This window comes from Delphinus delphis, chromosome 4 (assembly GCF_949987515.2).
Source record: "Delphinus delphis chromosome 4, mDelDel1.2, whole genome shotgun sequence".
Taxonomy (NCBI): Eukaryota; Metazoa; Chordata; class Mammalia; order Artiodactyla; family Delphinidae; genus Delphinus; species Delphinus delphis.
In genome coordinates, this window is record NC_082686.1 from 55,982,805 (window position 1) to 55,995,296 (window position 12,492).

At 40.4% G+C, this 12,492-nt stretch overlaps 1 protein-coding gene across 1 annotated transcript; it reads right to left on the bottom strand.

Moving 5' to 3' along the window:
* Window positions 1-314: 314 nt before the first annotated feature.
* DPPA2 (developmental pluripotency associated 2) lies at window positions 315-11,901 on the bottom strand. The gene is made up of 7 exons (XM_060009874.1): window positions 11,878-11,901; window positions 9,969-10,116; window positions 8,169-8,329; window positions 7,405-7,458; window positions 6,747-7,005; window positions 3,014-3,209; window positions 315-423 (listed from the first exon to the last, which is right to left on the bottom strand). The coding sequence occupies exons 1-7, from the start codon at window positions 11,899-11,901 to the stop codon at window positions 315-317; spliced, it is 951 nt and encodes a 316-aa protein (XP_059865857.1).
* Window positions 11,902-12,492: the final 591 nt, after the last annotated feature.

Sequence of the window (12,492 nt, forward strand, 5' to 3'; positions counted from 1 at the left end):
ACTTTAACTGTGGGCTCTCCATCATTTATCTCTTTTTTTTTTTCATGATTACTAGTAAGGAGTTTGAATCATAATCAAAGACTTCCCAACAACAAAAGTCCAGGACTAGATGGCTTCACTGGTGTATTCTAACAAACATTTTTTTATATTGAGGTAAAATTGGTATATAACATTATGTTACAGGTGTACAACATAGTAATTCGATATTTGTGTACACTACAAAACTGATATAAGTCTAGTTACCATCATTACCATACAATTACCCCCCTTCACACATTTCATCCACACCCCACCCCTTCCCCTCCACTAACCATTTATTTTGTATTAAGACATGGCCCATCTAAAAGCAATGATGTTGGTATGTCCAAACCAGGTTTCTTCTTCTTCCCCATTGCAATTAATCTTTTCATAATTTTCTTATTCCTATAAAGCAAGTCAGAAAAAAATTTTGGAAAATGGTTAGAATAAGATAGACCATTACATACCAGCCCCTTGAAAATGACCAGTAAAATGAGGAATACCCTTCTGGAGTTTGTGAGTAGTTTGCCCCACAACCCTAGGATGGTGGGTAAAAAGATTTTATGTAATAAGCAAAGGAACAACATTGTCCACTTAATATCAGGGCTCCTATTCTCTAAACTACAATTGGTTCTACTTCCTTTATCTTCATACTCTCCCTTTCCTCCTCACAGCTTCTCCCCACCTCCTCTCTCTGTTCACACTACTCTTGGTATTCCCATTAAAAATTAAAAAGAAACAGAGGAGGGAAGGAAGGAAGGAAGGAAAGGAAGACACAAACAAGCTCCTTTGATATTACTGCCTCAACTAACTGCTATCCCCTCTAGCTCAGATAGTAGAGATCATCAATATGACCTGTTCCTAGTTTTTCACATGCTCTGCTCCAACTGTCACCTGACCCTCTCAACATACTCTCAAAAAGACCGCCAATGGTGTACCAAATTCACACTCCCAGCAACACTGCATTAACCATAATCTTACATGGCCATCTCACTACCAACTATTTCCTTCTGAAACTCTCGACCCGTTGCTTTTTTTCTCATTTATCTCCCAACCTCTAACTGCACTTTTTCAGTCTTCATTGCTCACCTGCCATCGATAAGCTGATTCTCTTTTAAGGTTCTTCTGCAGTCCCTTCTAATTCTTACATATTCTTATGTTCAGTTTGCATGTTAATGACTCCCAAAGATGTTTCTCTCTAACCCATACTTCTCTGAACACTAGACCCATGTGAAGCATGTCCCATGTATCATTCTTTGCCCTTGAACTGAACTTCTGCCTTTCCTCTAATAAGATGGCATTCTGTTCTCTATACTCCTGCAACTCTTACATTTGTCCCATTCCGCTTCAAATTCTTTACCAAGGTCATAAATTACATCTTTCCAAAATTATTATAGTAATCTCTGACGCTCCAATCTAGTCTCTGTCACAAGATTTCAATCTACTTTCTTAAAAAAGAAAAAACCTCAGGACTTCCCTGGTGGTCCAGTGGTTAAGAATCTGCCTTCCAATGTAGGGGATGCAGGATCGATCCCTGGTCTGGGAACTAAGATCCCACATGCCATGGGGCAACAAAGCCCACATGTTCTAGAGCCCGCGTGCCACAACTACTGAGTCCGCATGTGCTACAACTACTAAGCCCACACTCCACAGCTAGAAAGAAGCCCACGAGCCTCAACAAAGAGCCCGCACACCGCAATGAAAGATCCTGCATGCCACAGTGAAGAGCCTGTGTGCTGCAGCTAAGACTTGATGCAGCCAAATAAGTAAATATTTTAAAAATATATAACTATAAAAAAATAAAAATCTAATTTCCCTTCACACCCATCTTGCATCACCTCCATCCAATTCTATCACCAAAAGCTGAATTTTGTGCTCATGAGTTCCACGTCTATATAGAACCTAAAGCATTGCTTATGTGTATGCACAATGTGTATTTTCTTGAGTGGAGAAGATGTTGTTATCATTATTTTCTCAAAGAAATCTATGTCCCAAAAGTGACTGAGAGACTATGACCCACAGGATAATATGAGACCTTTAATATAGATATAAAACCTTCAATAGTCTGCTCCTTCCCTTCTCAGACTTATTTGTCAATATAAGCTTCAATCATATTGGCCTATTTGCAATGTAAGTAGGTCATATTCTTCCATGTATTGGTAGGGGCTGTTTTGACTACCAAAATGCCCAAGTTTTTACTTTCTAACTGGTAAACTCTTCCTCAGTACATGTAATCCCTTCTGAAGTTTCCCTAAGTCACTGCAATATAGGTCCTTTCCAGATAGTTTCATAGCATCTCTTACTCATTTTCATCTCAGCATGCTACATGGGTTTTGTCTTACTAATTTTTGTATCCCCAGCTAAGTATCTGACATACGGTGAGAACCTAATTTTTTCTTTCTTAAAACAGATCTCTCTAAAATTGAGGCAGTTAAGGTCTTAACTTGTCAACTACCTTGTTAAGGTTGCTAAGAAGAAGCCACATTTATCTGAGTTCTAATCCACGGCTAAATTTTTTTTTAATTTATTTTATTTATTTTTATTTTTGGCTGCATTGGGTTTCCGTTGCCGCGTGTGGGCTTTTCTCTAGTTCTGACGAGCGGGGGCTCACCGTGCATGGCTTCTCATTGCAGTGGCTTCTCTTGTTGTGGAGCACGGGCTATAGGCTCACAGGCTTCAGTAGTTGTGGCTCACGGGCTCCAGAGCACAGGCTCAGTAGTTGTGGCGCACGGGCTTAGTTGCTCCGCGGCATGTGGGATCTTCCCGGACCAGGGCTCGAACCCGTGTCCCCTGCATTGGCAGGTGGATTCCTAACCACTGCGCCACCAGGGAAGCCCCTGCTAAATTATTTTTGCTTCCTATTTTTGCCTGATCTATATGGCAAATTAAGAAAACAGCATGTTTGCCCTCTGCCTTCTCCTACTAAATTTTTCAGAAACCCATCTAGACATCTATTGTTCTGTGTGTCATATTTAGAAAGATACTTAAGGATTACCTCTTAGCACATTCAGGACATAACATATTATCTTCTAGGTCTGGGGATGGGAAAGTGCAGGCAGGTAACATGAAGAGAGAGATCATCCTCCTGGGAGTGTTAGGCACCCAGGTCTGACCTGCATGGAACTGCAGGCGAACCCAACCTTCTGTGTCTGCCAAGAGTGGTCTGCCATGGACCACACACCACCGGACACCTAGGCAAGGAAAAAGAAGCAAACATAAACTGCTACAATCAGGTAACCGTACCCCAATCCAACCCCTCAGTGAGTCACTCTTGAATCAACTGAATGAGAAGCATGGAAAATGTAGACCAAAAGACAGTGTAATCTAACTTCACAAACTACATAGCACAGAGGACAATAACAATTAACTTTTGGAAAACTTGCTTTGTGTCCAGGATTTTGCTAAGTGACTTACATGTATTAATACATTTATTCTTAAGAACATCATTAATATTTACCTTCTATTTACTTTTCTTATTTACAGGTGAAGTAAGTGAAGCTTACAGTGTTAAAATATCATAATTTTCCCAGAACCAAAACAAGGATCTAGGTATTCTGATTCACAGCCAATTTGCCTAACCATTACATTGTACTGCCTCAACTATAGAAAACAGGCAAAAGGATCTTTTTTAAAAGTCTAAGGAACAATCTAATTGGAGAGATGGGATATTTGAGAGACAACAAAGTAGTAAGTCCTATAGATATCAAGTGTCTGAAATTGAGAGAAAGGAGCAATCACTGTAGGCTTAAATATCTATAAAATCTCCCCAGTCAGACTATAAAATAAGAGTAGAGATGACCACGCTCTTGGATTGGAAGAATTAATATTATTTAAATGGCCATACTACACAAAGCAATCTACAGATTTAACGTGATCCCTATCAAATAACCCATGATTTTTCACAGAACTAAAAAAATAATCCTACAGTTTATACTGAACCATAAAAGACCCAGAATTGCCAAAGCAATCCTGAGGAAAAAGAACAAAGTAGGAGGCATAACCCTCCCAGACTTCAGATAACACTACAAATCTGCAGTAATCAAAACAGCATGAAAAAAAAAGACAAAACAGCATGGTATTGGCACAAAAACAGACATATGGATCAATGGAACAGAATAGAGAGCCCGGAAATAAACACACACACTATGCTCAATTAATCTTTGACAAAGAAGGCAAGAATATACAATATACAATAGAGAAAAGACATATATAATAGAATATACAACATACAATAGAGAAAAGACATCCTCTTCAGCAAATGGTGTTGGAAAAGTTGGACAGCTGCATGTAAATCAATGACGTTAGAACACATACTCACACCATATACAAAAATAAACTCAAAATGGCTTAAAGACTTAAATATAAGACATGATACTATAAGAGAACATAGGCAAAACATTCTCTGACATAAATTGTAGCAGTGTTTTCTTAGGTCAGTTTCCCAAGGCAAAAGGAATAAAAGCAAAAATAAATAAATGGGGCGTAATCAAACTTACAAGCTTTTGTACAGCAAAGAAAACCATAAACAAACAAACAAAAAAACTTATGAACTGGGAGAAAATATCTGCAAATGACAAGACCGCCAAAGGCTTAATTTCTGAAATATACAAACAGTTCATAACAAAAAGACAAACAACCCAGTCAAATAATGGGCAGAATACCTAAATAGACATTTCTCCAAAGAAGACGTACAGGTGACCAACGGGCACATGAAAAGATGCTCAATACCACTAATTATTAGAGAAATGCAAATCAAAACTACACTGAGGTACCACCTCACACCATACAGAACGGCCATCATTAAAAAGTCTACAAATAACAAATGCTGGAGAGGATGTGGAGAAAAGGGGGAACCCTCCTACACTGTTGGTGGGAATGTAAATTGGTATAGCCACTATGGAGAACAGTACAGAGTTCCTTAAAAAACTAAAAACAGAGCTACCATGTGATCCAGCAATCCCACTCCTGGGCATATATCTGGAGAAAAACATGGTTCGAAAGAATACATGCACCCCAGTGTTCATTGCAGAGCTGTTTACAATAGTCAAGACATGGAAGCAACCTAAATGTCCACTGACAGACAAAAAAGATGTGGCATATATACACAATGGAGTATTAGCCATAACAAAGAATGAAACAATGCCATTTGCAGCAACATGGATGTACCTAGAGATTATCATACTAAGTAAGTCATAAATAGAAAGATAAATACCATATGATATCACTTACATGTGGAATCTAAAATATGACACAAATGAACTTATCTACAAAACAGAAACAGACACACAGACATAGAGAACACAGACTTGTGGTTGCCAAGGGTGAGGAGGTGTGAGAGGGATGGATTGGGAGTTTGGGATTAGCAGATGCAAACTATTATACACAGAATGGATGAAAAACAAGGCCTTACTGTATAGCACATGGAACTATATTCAATATCCTGTGATAAACCATATGGAATAGAATATGAAAAAGAATATATACGTATATGTATAACTGAGTCACTTTTCTGTACAGTAGGAATTAACACAACATTGTAAATCAACTATACTTCAATAAAATAAATTTAAAAAAATAAATTTTAAAAGAGTAATTTAAAGAATGTGGCTAGGCACACTCCTGGATCCCAGTAGGTGCTTGATAACTGCTGAATGAAGAGGAACTAAAAGGATGAGTAGGGCTTCCCTGGTGGTGCAGTGGTTAAGAATCTACCTGCCAATGCAGGGGACACAGGTTCAAGCCCTGGCCCAGGAAGATCCCACATGCCACGGAGCAACTAAGCTCATGCACCACAACTGCTGAGCCTGCGCTCTAGAGCCCACGAGCCACAACTTCTGAGCCTGCGTGCCACAACTACTGAAGCCCGCACACCTAGAGTCCGTGCTCTGCAGCAGGAGAAGCCACCACCACAAGGAGAAGCCTGCGCACTGCCACAAAGAGTAGCCCTGGATTGCAGCAACTAGAGATCGCCTGCCCGCAGCAACGAAGACCTAATGCAGCCAAAAATAAATAAGTTAATTAATAATAGAAAAAGAGGATCCAGAACACCTCTGGAAATGGGATGGAGAGAGGAAAAGAATTCAAGCCAAAAAAGAGAATGACTTTGTGCTGGCCTGAGGTAGGGTCTGATGGAAATGAAAACAGAAATATCAAAGAGTGGAGCAGGAATTGGAGAAAGATGGGGCTAAGCTATTCTCGAGATTTCTCAAGAGGACAGGGGCCCCAAATATTTTAATTATCATTGCCTACTTTTAGGATACCAAGTTGTATTTCATAAGCCTCACAATCATTCTATCAAGTAGAATAGCTGAAATCTTCATTTTATAAATCAGGATACCAGGGTTTATGCTGAGTAACTGGCCAATGTCACATACCTAGGAAGTGGTAAGACGAGGGTTTGAACCATGGTCATTTTAATTAATTCTTCCGATCCAATAGAAAGGGGAAGACCTCAGGCTGTGGCTGACCACATTACCAGATTATGCTTTCTTCCCACCTTGGATCTGTGCTTAGCGATGAGAAAGTGTCCCCACTCAGCCACCTGGCTCAGAGAGCCATTCAGGCAAAACTTGGCTTTGTATCAATCACAAGATAAGCCCTCTATGAACCTAACGTCCCATCTGCAGATATTTTAATAACGCTTTCCCTTTAACTACCATCAGTATTGGACTAATAAAAGTGTGCCTTTTTTCTCTGGCATGGTAACCATTTTTTAAGGTTGATCTTACCGGAAGCTTGCGGCAGAAAGCACTCAACAGAGGTAGGCAGGGGACGTGAATTTACAGCCTTAGGTTGAACAGCTCTTGCAGCAATTCTTGACCATGCTGCCAACATGGCTGCCTGAGCTGAAGTTATCACTTCAACCATGTTAGTCCTTTCCTCATTCTCACTCATCTTCCTTTTCTGAACACTTGCTGTCTTGGTCACCGTCTTGTGTTTCCCTGGACATGACTGCAATCTGGCCTCCCGTGATGATTCAGGAATATACTGCAAATGGAATTCACGATGAGTATGCAGGGAAGCGTCACTGCCCCAAGGACATTTGGGTTGATTTTATCATTCTTCGTACATTGACCTGTGTATGTCAGTGTGGGAAGGGTTTAGGAATATTAGTTCCCTCAGAGCAGTGGTTCTTAACTGAGAGAAACTTTGATTGTCAAAACTGTGTATAGGGGGAGGGAGATCACTGACAGACTGTGGGTAGAATCCATAGATATTTAGGCTACTAAACATCCTAAAATGCACAGGACAAGCCCCAGGACAAAAAGAAATTAATTGGCTGGAAATGTCAATTGTCTTGGTTGAGAAACCTTGCCACCATATAGAGATAGTGAAGAGGAGGAAAAATTCACAATCAGAACTTACATCACGACACTCCTCACTCACCTGATCTTTTTCAGGATAAGCATGTTTCTGGAGTCTCAGATAAACCTCTATTTTCTAAGGAAATTAAGAAGGGAAATAAAAATTAAAACCTGCAAACTTCCCTGGTGGCACAGTGGTTAAGAATCTGCCTGCCAATACAGGGGACATGGGTTCAATCCCTGGTCCAGGAAGGTCCCACATGCCGTGGAGCAACTAATTCCCTGCACCACAACTACTGAGCCTATGCTCTAGAGCCCCAGGCCCACAACTACTGAAGCCCACATGGCACAACTACTAAGCCTGCACACCTAGAGCCCATGCTCCACAACAAGAGAAGCCACCGTAATGAGAAGTCCATGCACCACAACGAAGACCCAAAAATAAATAAATAAATTTAAAATTAATTAATTAAAAATTAATTTCAGGGGCTTCCCTGGTGGACCAGTGGTTGAGAATCTGCCTGCCAATGCAGGGGACACGGGTTCGAGCCCTGTTCTGGGAAGATCCCACATGCCACGGAGCAACTAGGCCCGTGAGCCACAACTACTGAGCCTGCGCGTCTGGAGCCTGTGCTCTGCAACAAGAGAGGCCGTGCACCGGCCCGCGCACCGCGATGAAGAGTGGCCCCCGCTCGCCGCAACTAGAGAAAGCCCTCGCACAGAAATGAAGACCCAACACAGCCACAAATAAATAAATTAAAAAAAAAAAATTAATTTCAAAAATTAAAAGCTGGCAGAGCTCCCATACTTGTTGCAAGCACCAGAGATTCCTACCAGTGCACTCACCTGACCATCGGTACTCAAATTAAGTTGTTGGCACCATTTCCGCAAAGTGTCCCGACTCACGTTGTTAATTGGAGGCAATATGGTTGGCAAGGGATAAATTGGTTTACTACAACTAGATGTTGGGCAAGCTTTGAACTGTTCATCTGTTTGAGGAGGATGAACTGAGAAAAGAAGAGAACCAAAGTAGTAATAATGTAATATTTGTAAATTCTTTAAAATTTTACGAAGTTCTCACTTATCTCTCATAACCCAATTTGTACATATACATATCAACTATTTTTCTTCATCTTACAAATAAGGTAATAGATTCAGGAGTTAAAGGACTTGCCCAAGATCACACCACCATTAAAATGGCAGAACTGGGACTCAAATACACATTTTGAAATTCTAAATTCCACTTTTTTTACACTACCTATAGCAACCTGCTTTTTGCAGCCATAAACAACCACCTGGATAGAACATTATATTGGATTGCTCCTCCAAAATGTGTAGATGTTGGACCACAAAATATCTGTCCCTACAGAAATAATTAAAACCACCCCATCCAACAATGGTCCTCCATTCTGTCAACCTGCCTCATTTTTCTCTACAGAGAAAATGTACCTTGTCTCACATCACTTTGCTTAACTTATCACTGTCTACTTTATCTGGAAGCCCTCGTTATTTGCCCCCAAAATAAAATCATTCTGAAAATACTTATTCAATGCCTTCATATGAAGCCCTGATACAAAGGATCATATTAAGAGCTGCTAGATATTTGATCAACAATTGCTCACCAAGCAAAAGACTAGATGCTTTTCAAAATGACTTAGTCTCCCAAATACCATCTGATCTTATATGTGGAATCTAAAAAGGCTGAACTCAGGAACGGAGAGTAGATTGGTGGTTGCCAGGAATTGGGAGTAGGGGAAATGGGAAGATATTGATCAAAGGGTACAAATTTTCAGTTATGAGTAAGTTCTAGGGATCTAATGTATAGCATGGTGACTACAGTTAATCGTATAATGTATGCTTAAAAATTGAGAAGACAGTAAATCTTAAAATGTTCTCACCACAGTGGGGGAAAAGTTAACTAAGTGAGGTGATGGATGTGTTAATTAGCCTTATTTTGGTAATCATTTTGCAATATATATGTACGTCAATCATCACCCTGTACACCTTAAAATTACACCATGTTTTATGTGTCAGTTATATCTCAAAAAAGCTCGAAATAAAAGAAAATGAAAAAAGCTCGGAATGATTTGGTTTTCATAAGAAGTATGTAAAAATGGAAAGAAGATTGAGCTTCATGGGTTGGGAATTTGAGCTCACATCTAGCTGCCCCATGAGGTCATGCTCTGTCCAAAGCACTCCACATGCCTAGTTTTTTGGGTTTTTGTTTTGTTTTTGTTTTTGTTTTTTTTTTTGCGGTACGCGGGCCTCTCACTGTTGTGGCCTCTCCCGTTGCAGAGCACAGGCCCCGAACGCGCAGGCTCAGTGGCCATGGCTCACGGGCCCAGCCGCTCTGCGGCATGTGGGATCTTCCCGGACCGGGGCACGAATCTGTGTCCCCTGCATCGGCAGGCGGACTCTCAACCACTGCGCCACCAGGGAAGCCCACATGCCTAGTTTTTGTTTCTTTTTAAAAGCAAGACAGTAATGGTGCTTAGCAAATGAGCAGTATGAGAGTTTGAGAAATCTCCTACCACAGATAATCAAGGTGAGATTTAAGCTGGGTGTTGCATAGTTAAAGGACAGGGGAAGAAGAATCTTCCAGAGCTGGAGGAGCAGCAAACTGAGCTCACCCTGTTGTTCTCATACCTTGGTTATCTGGACTCAGTGACTCCACTTTGACTTCTGAAGTTGAAGAAACACTTGGTTCCGTTAGATGGTCTTCAACAATTTCCTCATTAACTGGACTCAATGTAAGAACCATATTTTCTTCACCTAAGACCTCTTCAAAGAAATTCTGGAAAAGCAAGGCTCAATCACTGATTCTCATTTAATGCTGTACAACTAAAATGTTTACTTTCATGGCACAACTAATGAATAAGAGAAGCCAATAGCTGGATGGAGAGACTGAGATTCCCTGAATTTGGTATTGATTCATAGGCCCTTTATTAGATGGGAAAAACAATGAGGAAATGGGCAAAAGCAGATTTACATGTGGATGATAAGAGGAAATTAAAGCATAGATCTTGGGTTTGGGGAAACCATTTCCTTCATGGCCTTCCTCTCCATCAGTTAAAACACCAAATACTTTCATTTTATCTCCTAAATCTGTGTAGAAGGTGTTTCTGCCTTTTCATCTTCTGTTGCATGATTCACGTTATCATCACTGGCAGGATCAGTAATCTCCTGTGATTCCAATCCATTCTGGCTCCTTTCTGCAGACTGCTCTCCTGCTTGTTCAAAATACTTCAGTTAAAAGACAAAACTCCCTGGTGTAGCCTGTAAGTTCTTGAACAGCCGGGCCCCCTGCCTGCCTTTCCAGCTTAAGAGCCCTGAGCTTTCTGAGCTTCAGCCATACCAACCTTGTTTCAGCCCCACGACCGGAGGGGAGCAAAGGTATCTGTCTTACCCTCCATTGCTATCGCAGGGCTTACACAGTGCCCAGCACAGAGTGGACACCCAGTGTTCTTTTAACAATTTCATGAATGAAAGATAAAGTGGATAGGTAGGAAGGAACTGATATTTACTGGTTTTGTACAGTCCTCATGCACTGTGCCAGGAGCTTTTTGTATTTCTCATTTAATCCTATAACATACTTGTAGTAATTTATTAGTTTTCATATTTTAGAAATTAGGCAACTGAAGCTCAGAAATTAAATGACCAATAACATAGAGTCACATATGCTTAAGTTTCTAGCTTTTCCTCTCCAATCCAAGGGTGAATAAACTCCATTCCAGCTCAATTGCAATATTCTTTTCTCTGAACAGCTAAGTGTATCCGATGCGGCCAGGCCAGTCCCCGTCCCCCCACTCCCCGCCCGCCCGTCCCTCCGCAGCCGGTTTAAATCTCTTCAAAGACTTCCCCTTGCTCTGCACTTTAGCTAGCAAAAAGGATTTTGCCTTTGTACACCACTTTTTCAAAGCACTCCAGGAAACATTTCACTGGTCAGCTTAAAAAAAAAAAGGACATTATATTGGGAGAGTATCACTCCACTCAAGAGGTAAGCAGCTATATGACTTGCCCATAATCATATACTTCATATTGGCCAATTCAGTTCTCTAGCCCGGTATAGTGGCCCCTGCAAATACCTATGAAACCTACTCAATTTATATTTTCCTCTAGTCCAGGACTACCCAAACCTAGTCAGGAAACCCTTTGGTACCAAGGACATTGGGAGTAGATTTGCTTCTTACTCCTGGGGGAAAGAAACCTACTAGTCACGTCACTTTCTGACCTTATCCACGTTACCCTTTTCACTTTCTTTTTACGGCAGCTCTCCATTTCTTTACCGTTTTATCTTGCCCAGCTACAACATGTCTTTCTACAAAATAAATATCTTACTTTGAACTAGGAACAGAAATATTTAGTTTCTCCTTTTTTACTTTCACCCAAGTTGTATACCGCAATCACATGAAAGAAAAGTAATAATTCGCTTGCAAAGGGAGGATTCTCAGATAGAGATGTCTTACATCCAGAAAGACGGAAATATAAGTGAGCTCTAGAAAGGCTTTAAAAAGTGAATCTGTGGGAAAATAAATGAAATTCAAACCAAACTTACCTTCTCACAATTTGGGTGTGCCATTCCAAGGAACTCTCAGAGAAAGGCAGAGCCGGCAATGTTAAGGATATCTGCAATTTAATCCTCTTAACCTGAGGTTTCTAGTCCAATTTCTCCTTTTATAAGCAAATGTCTCCTACTTCCTGTTTTCCAGAAGAGCTGTCTTCCTTCCTCCTCTTTTTCCCCCTCCCTTGTTATCTGACAGTGTGATAATTTCATCAGTTTTATACCCAGGCTTGTCTATTAGGCAAGAGTTAAGTTATTGGGTAATTAATATCACTCCTGATTTTTAAAAAAATTTTTGGGTTTTATTCCTTTAAGGTGAGACTTAGGTGAAACTTGAAAATGACAAACACTTGTTGACAAGTTACAAACAAATAAACAATCTTTGTAGACAATATTGGTGATGGATTGAATGATGCTTTGTGGAGGGAATAGAAGTTCAAAGGTATTTTATAACTGATTTATGCCCATGGGTGTTTCACTCACTGGGAGATTAGATTTAGATTGTAGGGACTGGATAACATGATCTCTTCTGGATCTAGATCTAAACACAGGTTTTAAGCCTGCAATAATGGCGAGCTGAGTCGAAGGGAAAGGTTTGGCTATTCAGAA